The sequence below is a fragment of the Psammomys obesus genome, unplaced genomic scaffold (assembly GCF_907164565.1).
Source record: "Psammomys obesus unplaced genomic scaffold, mPsaObe1.curated_primary_1811, whole genome shotgun sequence".
NCBI lineage: Eukaryota > Metazoa > Chordata > Mammalia > Rodentia > Muridae > Psammomys > Psammomys obesus.
In genome coordinates, this window is record NW_026595981.1 from 11,649,729 (window position 1) to 11,666,021 (window position 16,293).

Genomic DNA, 16,293 nt, shown 5'->3' on the forward strand with positions numbered 1-16,293 from the left:
GAGGTTATTGGAACAACTAATGAAATCTGAGTATGGACTACAGATGTAGAATGTGATTAATATTTTTTGACTTAAAGGAGCTTTTAGGAACTCCACAGGTAAAAGCACTGGCTGCAGCTGGGAATGGTGGTGCACCCCTGTAATCTGAGTGCTCAGGGAGAGGCAGGTAGATCTCTGTGAGTTCGAGACCAGCCTGGTCTACTTAGCTAGTCTAGGACAGCCAAGGCTATACAAGAGAAATCCTGTCTTGAGGAAAAAAAAAAAAAGGCACTAGCTGCTCTTCCGGGGGACCCTGGATAATTCACACCACCTACATGGCTCGAACTCTAACTCCAGTTCCAGGGGCTCCAATGATCTCTTCTGGCATCCAGGGGCACCAGCCACACATGTGGTACATAGACATACACGCAGACAAATTGACACCCATACACAGAAGATAAAAATACGTCTAAAAAAATTATAAAACAGCTTTCATTCCAAGAATCTACCCACAATCCTATTTCCAAGGAAATGTACTGATAACATACACCTGAAAAGAAAAACCAGAAGAACTAAAGGACCTTAAAAAACAGATTCCCAATGGTGTAAACATTCAAAGAAATAATCACTACTAACCTTCAAGGAAAAGCAAGAAGATTTGGGCTATCACCAATTTTCCAGAAAGGCTCCAAGTGTCTAACTACTGAACTTAAAACTTTTTCAATACCAAAGGATAGAATTACTTAATAAAATAAAATAGACTTAAGATAGAAAGCCCTGTCAAGAATAGTGGCCCAAGTATATATAAATCACTTGAGAGGCAGAGAGAAACAGGAGGATAACTCCGTGACCAAGGCCAGCTGGTCTATATAATAATGCCAAGCTACATAGGGCTACATAGAAAGAAAAACAAAAACCAAAAACAAAAATCCACATACTGTTTATTGAGTTTTAATGATACTAATAGCTTTATTTAACAAACACTGAGTGACTACTATATGCAAAGCATGATGCTAGGTGCCATGAAAGATACAAAGGTGAAAAAAAGACAAAGACCCTGCCCCCAAGGAGCATATAATCTAATGAGGAAGACAGACATATAAACACATAATTACAATACAAGGCAGTAAACAAGAGTAGGCAAGTGCTGAGTATGGCCTGAGTGTAATATTCGCCTCAAAGCTCCAACTTAAAACACTAGTGAAGTGTTGGCTGCTTTCAAAATCCCATCTCAGGATTAACATAGTAGCTGTTTCAATGGTCCTACCCAAGCAGCCGCAGTCAAAAGAGTAGGAGGGGCTGCTTGAAAGCACTGTCATACCCACATACATTGGCAGACACAAGTATGTAGGAACAGTTAAAAAGAACTGTGTGTGTGTGTGTGTGTGTATACACATATATATATATTCACATAAATGTGTACACACACGTGTATGTATATATATATATATATACACACACACACACACACACATCTGTCCTTTGGTTAATGGCTATAGCTACTGTTTTAAACAATATACTTTTATATAAAAAGGAATTTGTATAATCCCAAAAAATCAATTTAAGGATTAGGATTAATTTAAGAAAAAGTCCTGCCATAGGCAATTTTATTTACTAATTAAGTCTTTAAATATCTATAAAGCTCTGGAGCAATTAAACAGTTAGACATCTAAGTATTGCTGAGTAAAATCCTCTTATGTAAGTTCAGCCTTCGAAGGAAATGGTCACATACCTGATACAACACTATTCTAACAGCAATAAGAAGGCCTTGAAGAGATTTAAGGAAAATAATCTTTAATGCTTCAATGCAAATGGAATACACGCTGATTAAACACAATTCAGTGTTCTTTGAAAATATCTCGGTGACAGCGTTTGATACCAGTTAAGGTCAGAAAAACAGAAGTGAGGAAATTTTTGTATCATCTTTCATTGGTTTCATGTCCCATTGCCTATAACTATACAACCCAATCTTTTATTTTAAACTGTTATTTGTTAGTTTGATGAGATGCAACTTATAAATTCTGATTTGCTTTAGCTCAGAGGCAGGCTAGGAACAGCTGCTGACCACTTCCTCTTGATAATACTGTCTGAAATAACTGGCAAAACAGAAGCACATTTCCTGGCTGCTTTCCTACTTCCTGAATTAAATAATCCACTGCTTAGCCTGTTTCCTTCAGTGTGTCACTGTGGTCCTGGATTCTTTGCTGCTTTCTCTCAAGGAAACGAGCCCGTGCATCTGATATGGATTTGTCATCATTTCTTCTTTGCATTTTCTTTAGAACTTCTTTTGCTATTCCATCTGAAAATAGTACAAAAATATACTTTATTTTCTTTTCTTTTTGTTTTTTGTTGTTGTTGGTTTTTTTGAGACAGGGTTGTCTATGTAGCCTTGGCCATCCTAGACTCACTTTGTAGACCAGGCTGACCTCGAACTCACAGCAATTCACCTGCCTCTACCACTCTCAGTGCTAGGATTACAGGCGTGCACCACCGCGTCCAGCTCATACACCTTATTTTCAACATTAAGAAAAAAGGGCTGAGGAGATGGCTCAGTAGCATGCACTTGTAAGATCAGAGGTGGAGACAGAAAAATACCTAGGTGCCCCAGAGCCAGCTAGCCTGAAACTCATAACAGCAGAGATCCTGTCTCAGCACGTACCAATAACTGAGGTTGTCCTCTGACTTGCACATGCATGTGCTTACACATGAACACACACATCACATACATACAAATATTTTTTTAAAGAACAAAAGATCAACAGGGAAATTAAATGTCTAGTCAAAGTCTAGTTGAAAGAGCACACAGGTAGTAGGGATGATGAACTCAGTGGTACAATGTATATACTTTACTACAATACAAAAAATACCGGCACTTGCTGACAACCTGAATTTGATCACCAGGACCCATGTAAAAGGAGAAAGCTAACTCCCACAAGTTGTCTCCTGCCCAAACTTATACACAACACACACACATAAAAAAATGTAATTGAACAACAGTAACAAAAAGGTCCATGAAGGCTAACCAGTCAGAAAAACTAGCCCTAATTCAAGCATACAAGGCAGTGTTATAACATTGCACTAAAACACCTAGTAGTTACCATTTTTGAAAACCTTTTGATGGGCCAGGCATGGTAGTACCAATGCTTGGAGTCAGCAGTAGGTACACCTCTGAGCTCAGGGCCACCGGGTCTGCACAGCAACTGTCCAGTCAGACAGAATGACATGGTGAAACTGTCTCAACAACAAACCCTTCTGTGACATCTTGGGCAACGTTTTCCACCCCTTTTTTCCCTGGGATGTTAAATAAATATAATATGATTCATCATTCTGCCTCAAGAAGTTTTATTGACAAGCTTTTAGTGTATGTGAGCTAATTTTGTTTTATGTTGTGTTCATTACCCTAACTATTTATATCTTCCATCTATAGTCCTAACAGTTCAGAAAACCTGCTAGAAAAATGCAATTTCTAAGATAATAAGTTACAAAATTTGGTAAAACAAAGATAATAAGTAAAACCTGGAAAAACAAAAAAAACAAAACAGTGAGCTGGGCAGTGATGGCTCACTTCTTTTGTCCCAGTACTTCAAAGACAGAGGTAGGCAAATCTCTGAGTTCAAGGCCAGTCTGGGTTAGAGAATGAGTTCTAGGACAGCCAGGCTACACAGAGTATGAACAAGTAGAACAATGATTTTCTCACCTTTTAGCTGTTTCACATTTTCCTTATTTGTCCATGTTTTTCTTGCATCTTCTCTCATTTCACGTCTAGCCACACTGCTCAAATCATGTGCATTGAGTTCATGCAACTTGGGTAGTAAGTCTCTCACCCATTCATAACGGATTGGGCACACAATTCTTGCATAGACTTTGGTGGTAACTAATACTTCATGAAAAATAATCCATTCAAGTTTGGTTTCCTGTTCATGAAGCTATATAAAAAAATATGGATGATAACTATTAATAATTAGCCCCATTCTACATTAGAGCAAGAAAATAATGATAGCCAAAGCCTACACAGAAAGACCTTATCTCCAATAACAAGAAAATGATCCAAAACCCTCTGAATTCCTACTTTCTTCCATAAAACAGGAGTTTTTATATGCCTGCCAATATCCTTAAGCTCTACATATATAAATAGGTAGATATTTCAAAGTGAAAACTAGAAGACACTAGTATGTTAGTACTATATTCTTTTAAATGCCTACCTTTTATTAAAAATAAGATCTATTAAGGCTGTCAAGATGGCTCAATTGTCCAGAGTTCAGTCCCAGGACCCACATGGTAGAAGGAGAAAAGTGACTCTTGCAAGTTATTCTCTGGCCTCTACATTTGTACGCCTCACCGCACTTCCTCAAAATGTAACTTTTTTTTTTTTTTTTTTTTTTTGAAAAAAAAAGGCTGAGGATGTAAAGTGCCTGCCTCACATGTGTAAGGTCTCATGACTGCAAGGGAAAACAAAACAAAAATCAAACCCACAAAGGCATTTGTTACAAGGCAAGGTGGTGTAAGTCTTTAATCTCACCACTTGGGAATGAGGTTAAGAGGCACTTGAGTATAGCCTGAGCAACACAGAGAGACCCTATAAAAAAAAAAAAAAAAAAAAACAGACAAACCAACAAAAGTACTTACTGCTGAAGAAGGGTGAATATGAACTGGACTTCCCCGCCCATCCATTGTGCAAAACGTTCTGCCAACAGATCTATAAACAACAATAACAAAAAAGACAAATGATAAAGATCAAAAGAGTAAAATTGATTCCTTTTTTAATACTAAAATAAAAGTTTACCTGGGGAAGAGGAATCACTGTAAATAACAATAATGTCACAAGAGCTGGTTTAAAGGAGCCATATAAACACTTGCCATCCTCAAATTCTACTTCTCCTAATGAATATAGAATAAAAACATCTTTTTCATTACTATTCTTTTGTTTTGTTTTTTTCATTTTCAAGACAGGGTTTTTTTCTCTGTGTAGTCCTGGCTGTCCTGGACTTGCTTTGTAGACCAGGCTGGCCTTGAACTCACAGTGATCCACCTGCCTGCGACTCCCTGAGTTCTGGGATTAAAGGCGTGTGCCACTGCGCCCCATCTTTTCATTACTATTAAAAAAAAAAAAAAAAAAAAGCTGTTATTACAGAAGAGATTTAACCAACCAACCGATGGGTTTACACTTTATACATTTATATATAGATAATGGTGAGGGTGCATGCATGCCTTGCCATATGTGGAGGCCAGAGGACAGCTCTGGAGTCAAGTCTATCTTTACTTCAGTTCTAGCGTTCAGACTGAAATCATAAGGTTTTCAGAGCCAACACCTTTACCCATGGAGCCATTTTACCAACCCTGTAATTTTATTTTTATGCTTAAGTAACTTAAGCCCATCTCCCATTTCTTCAGTTATTTTTTATGTGTGTGCATGCAAATAGGGAGGACAGAGGTCACTGTAGGGTATCTTCCTCAATAGCTGTCCACTTTATTTTTTAAGACAAGGGCCTACGTTCTGAGCCTGAATCTCATTCTAAAATAAACTAAATTTACAGGAAATTCTAAAGTAAAGGACAAAAACAAAGTAACAGAAACAATTTTTAGTAGAAGCACTGGCAACTGAAAATAAGTTGCCAACCTGATAATCCACCCATTATTACAAAATACTGGCCATGCTCCTTCCTAGCTATTATATAACCACCAAACCAGAAAATTAACACTGATGCATTATTAACGTCAAATCCTGAGACCCCACTGAAGTATCAGCAATGTCCTAATAATATCTTTTAAAGCAAAAAGACCCAGTTTAGAATCAGAACCACCTTTACTTTCTATGTCCTTCATGCTGGAACACTTGCTCAGCCTCTTTTGACTTTCATAGCAGTGTTACTGTTCCCAGTCTCTCTCAGATGACAGAGCAAGAATACCAGGCATAAGCCCCATGCTTGCCTACCAACCTTGAGTATTTCCAACTCCCTTCATCATTATCCTTACAGTATTTACTCAGGTAATCTATTCTTCAGTTAAATAACAAATTCCCCATTACCAATGTTGCTATTTTCCTTATGATATTCTTACCTCTCCCCATCTTAACTGAGTCCTGATACTCCATAACCAAACTAACCTTTCCCAGGGATGCCATTCTATCTTGTTTGGCTCTTACACTCTACCTGAGGCTACCAAAAAACAAACAAAAAAACAACACAGCTTTAAATGCTGATATATCTGCCTAGCATGTACTCTCTTCCTACTCTACCTGGTCCCCAGTACCCCAATTTGAACCACAATAGTTCTCTATACAGATGACATTATGAAAAGATTTCTTAAAATCACCATCATAGAATGTATAGCATATCTTCACTCTTTAAATAGTTTAGCTCTGTAGTTAGATGCAGTAGTGTCTATGTACTCTCTCAAGCGTGTTATGCTTACCTTCGAGCAACATTTTTGAAGTAGCCCGCACAAAGACATCTTCGTAGTACTTCATGTTTAGGGCCTTCAAAAGTCTCTCTTGGAAAGTCACTTTGCTATAGAAAGAGTACATTTAGTGATAACACTCACACGAAAATTTGATCTCATCTTTTTTCAAAGTTCTTGTTTCTAAAAACTTATGGATAATATAAGAACTATTAGATTTAGTACTGTACCCAAAATAGTTAAAAGACACACAGAATATATAAAATAATTTACAGAATGATATGTATCAAGCAACAGAGGACAATGACTCAAGAGACAGGAAATTATTACCAATAAAAGCTCCACTCTAGTCTTGAGAAAGTTATACTATGGCATAAGAAAAAATAAAAATAAAAAAATCCAAATGGAACCCAGAGAACTCACTAAGGAAACAGAGCCAAGAGTGAAAAGATCAAGGTAGCAGGATATGCAGAAAAGAGTAAGTTCAAGAAAGATGTTCAAAACAACACGAGATCTGCAAAAAATAAGTATCTGCCCAAATAAATAACCTTACAGAAAAATACCACTGCTTGGTGCTATAAATACCTTCTAAATACTGGTTTTACATAGTGTACCTAGAAGGGGCTTACCTTTAACCCCAGCACATGGGAGCCAGAGGCAGGCAGATCTCTGAGTTTGGAATGGTCCTGAGGTATATACTGAGTTCCAGGCCAGCCAGTGCTACGTAGTCAGACCCTGACACCACCCATTCAAAAAAAAAAAAAAAAAAAAAAAGCACATAGAAGAGCATGAAACTTTGGGAAGTGTATATTATCATTTTAAAATATTTATTTTAAGTTAGGTAAAGTTTTTGTTTGTTTTTCGAGACAGGATTTCTCTGTGTAACAAGAGCCCTGGCTGTCCTGGAGTAACTTTGTAGACCAGGCTGGCCTTGAACCCACCAAGATCCACCTGCCTCTGCCTCCTGAGTGCTGCTACTTACGGCTTGTGCCACCACACCTGGTGACATTATTTTAAGTTATGTAAATGTGAATGTATATGAGCCTATTCAGGTGAGTACTGGAGGGAGGCCAGAGGCATCAAATTCCTGGAAGTTGGAATTACAGGAAGTTTTGAATCACCTGACTGGGAACTGAACTCATCCTCTGCAAGAGCAGTATGTGATCTGACCACTGTGCAATATTATCCTTTCTTCTTTCTTTTCTTTGAGGACAGGGTCTCCTCATTGAACTCCGGGTAGCCTGCAAACTGCTCATATAGCCTAGGCTCTCCTCAGCTAACAGAGAAGCACCCACCTATCTCTGCCTCAAGGGTGCTGAGATTAAAGGTATGCACCAGCCCAGCCCTACTGTCTTGATTGTAGTAATGATTTAACAGATATATGCAGATATCAAAACTCAGCCAACTGTACACTTTTTGTTAAGTGTTTTTAAATATATTTTACATTTACTTGGTGAATGGGCAGGTGAACAGCTCATGGCAAAGCCTATGTGCGGAAGTCAGAGGGAAACTCTGGGGAGTTGGTTCTTTCCCTCCCAACAGGTGAGTTCCTGAGATCAGACTTGGGTCATTAGATTCGGTGGCTTGCACCCTTACCTGCTGACATGTGACATCTCTTTATTGCTATGAGGATTCACATCAGAGAGACGATTATAAAGTGTAGCATGCAGAGGGAACATGGCAGAACACAAAGAGTGGTACAAATGTAAAAGTGCTTCACTGAGAATTCAATACAACACAGGCAGGCCTAAAATGCTAGCCACGAAAACAAACAAAAACTTCAGCAATCACCTGCTTAAGTTTCCTGATCAGCTCCCGAAGTTGAGCCTCCACTCGAAATGCAGACAATAAGCACCGCCAGTGGATCCAGTGCTTTTGGCACCATGAAGCTGGAGCTCCACTACAACACAAAAAACAATGCTATTCTGAACATACCTTCTATACATGAAAGACAAAAAAAAAAAAAAAAAAACAACCTTATTTCCTTCACAAACAATGGGAAAAAGTCACGTGTGGAGACTCGGCATTAGAGTGCTTGCAACCTCAACACTTGGGAGATAAAAGGCAGAATTCAAGGTCATCTTCTACTATACAGCAAATCTGCTGCTGGAGAGACCATCTCAAAAGAGCAACCAATTAACCAATCAACCAGCTAGCCAACCAAACAACAAAAAAGAAAACCAGGAAGCAAAACAAGAGATCTGGACAAGTACTAAAAAAGCATTTTAGAAAATTTGATAAAAAAATTAACATCGGGGGCTAGTGATAACTCATCACTTAACACTTAAGAGTATTTGTTGTTCTTCAGAGAACCTGGGTTCAGTACCCAGCATCCACGTGGAGCCTCACAATCATTAGTAACTCCAGTACCAGGGGAGCCAATGCTTTCTTTTGATTCCGTGGGCACCACACATGCTGGTGGGACACATACATACATGCTGGCAAAACACTCATATGCTCAAAATAAATCTTTTTAAAAAAATAAAATTTGACAAAAACTTATTATCAGGTACTCTGATTAAATTAAAAAATTGTAAATAGGTTTCTTTTTACAAATATGAATTAACAAATAGCTAACCATCATTTAATCTAAGTATCTACACAAAAACGAAATTCTGAAAAAATCATTTTCAGGAAAGATTTGAGGAGAGAGAAGAACCAGTACTGAACCTTAATGTCTAAGGTCAGACGAAATAAGTATGTAATAGAGCTGCACAGCAAAGTGACATTTTCCAGTACAAAGGACCAACTCACTTACCTTGATTTGCACTGTTCAAAAATGACAGCTAAAGTTGCAAAGTCATTAAATCCTCCAGCTTTTGCTGCCAATTCTCGATGTCTCTGTTCTGCCTCCTTCTGGTATTCTGGATCAACTAAAAGGCAAATCAGGAGACAGTTTAGTTCCACAATAAATCAAGTCCCTACATTCACTTTGCTTTCTCTTTCACCATGTTCAACAAAATCTGCCTCACTCTTTGGGGTAGACTAAATTAGCTCTAGGAATTCAGTTTCTCCCTAGGCTCATCAACCGCTGTTCCCGCCACTACCCGCACCTTGTTGTCTGCAAGATAGAATATTTCTCTAGCTCAGGCTAACCTGGAATTTGGAATGTAGCCCAACGTGGCCTTACAATTCTCTTGCCTCACCTTCCAAGTGCTGAGATCACAGAACTGTGCCACCACACACAGCTATTTTTCTTCTTTTAAAGAAATACTAGAAATTTACTTCTCAACATTACTTCTCTCAATTCAATGGTTTAAACTGAATCTTTAAAATAGTATCTGGAATTTACTTTTTTCTTTGGAATTTACTCTTCTGAAAAACAATCATTATATATTGTCAGAGCAGATCATAATTAAAACAGATATAAGGTAAAAGTTCCATGTCCACAGTTTGTCACATGAACACAGTCTTCAAGGCTAATCACTATTTCAGATGGTCCCCAACTTAGAACTTTCTAATGGTGTAAAAATAATAAGACTTTGCATTCAGTTGAGGCTGAAGCTCCAGTGTCCTATTTTCGTCTTTTCCCAACATTCAGCACAACAGTTCCTCCCGATGCTAGAAGCATAAGGAGCCTCTGCTCCCAGTCAGCCATGTAATCATGAGGATAAATAAGGTAAAAAACCAGATACTTTCATAGTACCCCATGCAGCTTTGTGCAGTAGGTTAGTGACTTATGATGTTTGCAGTTATGGATTAATGTAATCAGGATATACCCCATCATAAGTCAAGGAACATCTGTATCAAGTTTGTGCTCTTCCAAGTATTTTCGTTTTCTCCTTCCACCACGTGGGTCCCAGGGATCAAAACAGCTGTTAAAGGTCAGCAGGAAGGCTCAACAGAAAAAGTGCTTGCCTCACAAGCCTGATGACCTGAGTTCAATCCCCACAATCCATGTAAAGGTAGAAGGAATCTTCTGACTTCCACATGCAATGTCATGGCAAACTTTCTGCATATATACACATAGGCAAAAAGTGATCAACCACTGCCTAAATGCATAAAGAACATACACAACTAGCCATTATACAAGGAACTCATAATGGGTAATTAAACAATACCTCCAACATTAAGCTTCCCTATTACAAATGTTCCCTAATTTTATAATAATGCATAACAAATATACAGAAAAAAAAAACATAAGCTGTAAGTACATGGTGTAACAATGTACTCAAACAGATCAATAATTACCATCACTAGAGAAGCCTCATCACCTTCTAATACTATCCACTTCCCACAGCAGGGTAACTATATCCTGACTTCTAACTCCAAAGAGAGATCTTTCCTGTTTTGAACCCTTAAAGACACATTTTTGCCAGGTGGTGGTGGCACACACCTTTAATCCCAGCACCCGATAGGCAGAAGCAAGCAGATCTCTGAGTTTGTGGACAGCCTGGTCTACAGAGTAAGTTCCAGGACAGCTAGGGCTGCACAGAGAAACCCTGTCTTGGGGGAAAAAAACAAAACAAGTTTTAACATTTATTTATTTTGTTTGTGTGAGCATGCCACAGTCTGCAATATGGAGGTTACAAGACAACTTGCAAGAATCAATTTTCTCTTTCCACAATATGGGTTCCAATAATGAAATTCAAGTTGCCCATCTTAGTGGTAGGCACCATTACCTATTGGCCCATCTCAATAGCCTTGTTTCTAACCTTTATATGAATGGAATCACACAGTATGTACTTGATACTTTTAGTTACTTTTGTTCAATATTGTTTTTTGTTTTGTTTTATTTTGAGACAGGGTTTCTCTGTGTAGCCTTGGCTGTCCTGGACTGGCTTTGCAGACCAGGCTGGCCTCGAACCCACAATGATCTGCCTGCCTCTTCCCTACTGAATGCTGGAATTACAGGAATGTGGCAGTGTGCCCAGCTTTTCAACATTATGTTTGTGAGATCTATCTTTTATTTACTTTGATCCTATTTCTTCTGAATTCATTTCAATAATGAAATGCTCTCTGCCCAAATTCCATATCCAACACTTTATCAGATTAATCTTTATTCTATCTGGATCCCCTAGTGTATGAAGACATAGAGAACCTTAAAAGTATGGCCTAATTTTTCTGTTCACTGTAGGCAAACCTACAAATCCTTCAACTAGCCTCCTATAATCATTAACACATGGCTCATCCTCTCCCAGAGATATCACCTTTATTGTCCAAGTTCAAAGCGCTAGTCTTGTCTATATAGTAAGTTTTAGAGCAACATCAACCATGTCTCAAAAAACAAGCTAACAAGAAGTGCTGAGAAGAAAGACAGCTCAGTGGTAAAGTGCTTGCCATGCATGATTACCTAAGTTTGATCCCTAAGACACATATAATAAAAATAATAAATAAATAGATAGATAGATAGATAGATAGATAGATAGATAGATAGATAGATAGATAGATAAATAAAAGAAAAGAAAGCAAGCTAAAGAAAAAGAAAAGCCAAATGTGGTAGAGTCTACCTGCAGTGGCAGCACCAGGGAGGCAGAGACAGGTGGAGCTTTGAGGTGAACTCTAGTCAGCCTCCTTTACTTGGCAACTGTAGGCCAGTGAGATTTTATTTTATTTTATTTTATTTTATTTTTGAGACAAAGTCTTTCTACACAGCCCCATCCTATAACTCACAGAGATCTACCTGCCTCTGCCTCCCTCAGTGCTGGGATTAAAAGCATGCACTACCATACCCCACCCAGGGAGAAATCTTATCTCAAAAAGAAAGATAATGCTTGAAGAATGTTGAAAAATGGCACCTGAAGCTGTCCTTTGGCTTCCACACCCAAACACACCTGCACATATGCAAACATACAGATACAAAATCAGAGTCAAAGGAAGAGCAAAAGCAAAGGCCAGGTGTGCTGACACATACCTGTAATTCCAGACTTGGGAGGAAAAGGCAGGTAAATCTTTGTGAGTGCAAGGACAGCCTGGTCTACATAGCAAGTTTCAGGCCAGCAAGGGATATACAGAGACCCTGTAGATTAATCTCTTGATTAAGCTTCTAAATAAACACATTTTAAAAATCCATTATTTTCCAGGCATAAGAGTTCATGCCTTTAATCCCAGCACTGGAGAGGCAAGTCCCAGGCCAGTGGGGACCACTCAATGAGAGACCTGGTTCAAAAACAAAAACCTCATATTGCTCTGCAATAGCAAATGTGGAGGTAGGCATGTACAAGCTAGTTCAAGCTGCTCTCTCAAACAGTGTTTACTCTGAGGTAAAACTTAGCTGTTTTGTTTTTGAGATCACTATGCAGAGCAGGCTAACCTCAAACTCAGAGATGGCCCTGCCTCTGCGTCCTTACAGCTGGGATTAAAGACACTACACCCATCTTGTTTCTTAATCAGAAAGTTGTTCAATAGCACAATTTTTCTCCAGGTATTTTCTTTTTTTATCTAAGCTAAATAAAAATATAGAAAAGGATCAAATAAGAATTTATTCATTAGAGTACCTCAAAAATTTTACTTCTAAACATCACTAACCAAGGATAACACACATGTTCATGGACAAATAATACATAATTGATTGCATGTGCTTGTAATGGAAACTGTTCAACAGAAGACCAAAATACAGATACATAAACAATACAGATGAATTTCACATGGAATATGTTCATCAAAAGCCAAATACATGCCCAAAACTGTATAGTGAATATTTCTATTTAAAATTTCAGAAGTGGCAAAACTAACATTAAAAAAAAAAACAACAAAAAAAACTTCAGAAAAGGAACCAACTTGTAGTAGAGAGGACAACTAACATATGATTGAAAACAATGGCCAGGCAACTTTCTTCCCTCCCCACTGTTTATTTGAGACTGGGTTTCTCTGTGTGGCCCTGGCTGTCCTGGAACTTACTCTGCAGACCAGGCTGTCCACTCAGAGATCTGATGGCAGTGCTGGAATTAAAGGTGAGCATCACCACCCTCTGACTTGACCAGGCAACTTTCCAGAGCAGCAGTTCTCAACCTCCCTAACGCTGTGACCCCTTAATACAGTTCCTCATGTTAGAGTGACCCCAATCATAAAATTATTTTCATTACTACTTCATAACTAATTTTGCTGTTAAGAATCATAATGTAAATATCTGATATGCAGGATATCTGATGTTTGACCCCTGTGAAAGGATCCTTTGAACTCCAGAGGGGCTGTGTCCCACAGGTTGAAAAGCAATGTTCTATTAGTGATTAAAAAAAAAAAAACACTCTTTATCACCAAACATGGTGGCACACACTTAATTCCAGTGCTTGAGAGGCAAAAAGCATGAGTACCTCTGAGTTCAAGGCCAGCCTGGTCTACACAGTAAGAGCTCCAAGGACAACAAGGACTATGCAGAGACACACCATCAAAAAAGAAATTCTATATATTTTTAAAACTTTTTACCACCCCACCCAGCAAAATGCCAGGTGCTGGTGGCATAGGCCTTTAATCCCAGGACTCAGGAGGGAGAAGCTGGTAGATCTTGAGATCTGGATTTAGAGGACAGCCTACACTACTTGAGTTCTAAGACAGCCTGAGCTACAAGAGAAAACCTGTCTGGGGGAGGTGTTTTTTACATGTTGGGGAGTGGGGCACAAATATGCCACCCTGAATATGGAAGTCAGTGGATAATGTGTTGGTAGAGATTCTCTCCTTCTACCCTGTAGGTCACAGAAATCAACTCAGATGGTCAGTTGTGGTGACAAGTGCTCATGACAGGACTAAGTCACATCACCAGCCCAAAACATTCTATATCTTGATAGAGGTGCATGTTATATGGTGTATCCATTTCACAAAATTTGCTGAATTATACTAATATGTATGTATTTCACGATATTCAAATTACACCTTTAAAATGTAAATGAAGGGTTTCAAGATCACCTGATCATGTCACCCCACATGATTCTTTTTCTAGCCTTAACTACTGGAGTTAGGTTAGAGTTAGACCCAATTCCTTGGGTTTTTGTTGTTGTAATTGCTTTTGTTTTGTTTTGGTTTTATGGGTGTTGTTTTGTTTTTCCCTTTTGTTTTTTTGAGACAAGGTAACAAGGTTTCATCTCTCTCTCCCCCCCCCCTCTCTCTCTCACACACACAGCTGGTCATAAATTGATTATATAACCCAGGATGGCCACAAACTCCCAGAGCTGCTCTTGTGTTACATTATAAAATGCTGGGCCTACAGGCATACATCACTACAACTGGCTCTCTGGTTTTATAAATGAAAATATGGGAGTCTGAGAAAGGTAGAGTCACAGTCAGATACATGGGAAAAGGACAGTCAGAACACTCAACTCCTGACTTCCATTTCATACTCTCCAGTAATTTTTGAAGTATCTTTAGCTTTGATACTCCCTAATGAAAACCAACCAACATTACTTATTGTACATACTATTTTGGAAAAAAAAAAAAAAAAGACTGCAACTGGGCACATTATGAGAATCTAAATTTTGTTAACATTTTTTATTACATTTTATTTATCTTGTGTTTGTACATGCTCATTTGACAAGGCATGTATGTGATAGTCAAAGAACAACTTATGTTAATTCTCTCCTTCCATTATGTTCTGAATTCTGAGGAACTCAGGACATCAGAACTAAAGAGATGGAGCAACAGATAAGAGAACTACCTTTTCTTCTCATCAGCCACTTGGCAGTTCACAGCTGTCTGTAACTCCTGTCCCAGGGGATCCAACCCCTTTTCCGGTCTCAGTAGGTACCAGGTAAGTACATGGTACACAGATATATATGCAGGCAAAACATCCATACACATTAAAAAAAAAAAATCTAAAAAAACAAAATGTGAAAACCTAAGGACACCAGACTTTGCAGCAAGTGCATCTACTCACTGAGTCGACTTTCAGGCCCAAGAATCAAAATTTTGATGGTTAAAATTGAGGTCTATTTAAGTTAGACAACAATCTGACTCAATAACACAGGACATTTTTTTGTTTTGGTTTTTGGTTTTTGGTTTCTTGAGACAGGGTTTCCCTGTGTAGCCTTGGCTGTCCTGGACTCACTTTGTAACCCAAGCTGGCCTCAAACTCACAGCCATCCACCTGCCTCTGCTTCCCTGAGTGCTGAGATTATAGGCATGTGCCACCACACCCAGCTACAACAACAGAGTGCTTTTGTAGAAAAATATGTCCATTATTATAATCATGGCAGCGACAAAGTAGTCTGGACCCAGCACTCATAACCCATGAAGGAAGACCAGTGAGGTACACAGTCTGTTACTGCTCCAGCTGTTGCCAAGGCATGGTGACTACTCTGAGGCTCCCTGTGGAAAAAGTTATTTCTCTAGATGAAAACAGAGCCAACAAGTCTTAAACTGTCTCATATTGACACATCAAGAAAACAAGAAAAGGAAAATAGATAAGGACACGGAAATCTTAAAAAAATCAAGGGCTGAAGTGTTCTTTTCATTCTAAGAAAACAAGTTAATATATTACTACTTTACCACAAAAGAACAAAGGTTCACCTTATTATCTAGCTTTATCCTAAAGGGGAATTAACTTTCAACTAGGAATGTTATATCCCCCCCATGCCAAACAACCAAGTTAAAGGATAACAAACTATAAAACTACTTCTCCTTTGTTTCCTGTGCCACAACTATGATAAGCCCCCAAAAGGACTCTGGAAATTACTGGACACCAAAGTACTCAGCCAGACTTCATGTACGCGGTTAGAATCTCCACACTGCGAGACAGCAATTCTTCCTAACTCGCTTTACTAGATCACACATTCCCACCAAGTCATTTTATAGGTTTCAACTGACTCTGCAGTTCATGTAAGAGGAAAAGACCAAAAAAAGCCAGGACAATGCTAAAGGGGAAGAACAAAGCCAGAGATTACCTTATCTAACTTCTTAAGAAGGCTCATACAAGGATAGTCAACTGATCTATGACAAAGGGAACAAAGGCATTTCAATAAAGAAACTACAATACTTTGAACAAATGAT

At 38.5% G+C, this 16,293-nt stretch overlaps 1 protein-coding gene across 1 annotated transcript in view; it reads right to left on the reverse strand.

The window, feature by feature from the left end:
* Positions 1–900: 900 nt before the first annotated feature.
* Dhx40 (DEAH-box helicase 40) overlaps positions 901–16,293 on the reverse strand; it is a 34,130-nt gene continuing 18,737 nt past the window's right edge. The window contains exons 13-18 of the mRNA XM_055620411.1: positions 9,134–9,248; positions 8,167–8,275; positions 6,391–6,485; positions 4,606–4,675; positions 3,677–3,905; positions 901–2,278 (exon numbers count right to left, since the gene is read on the reverse strand). Of these exons, the coding sequence (XP_055476386.1) occupies positions 2,139–2,278; positions 3,677–3,905; positions 4,606–4,675; positions 6,391–6,485; positions 8,167–8,275; positions 9,134–9,248 (758 nt within the window). The 3' untranslated portion in view covers positions 901–2,138. The remainder of the gene's footprint in view (positions 2,279–3,676; positions 3,906–4,605; positions 4,676–6,390; positions 6,486–8,166; positions 8,276–9,133; positions 9,249–16,293) is intronic.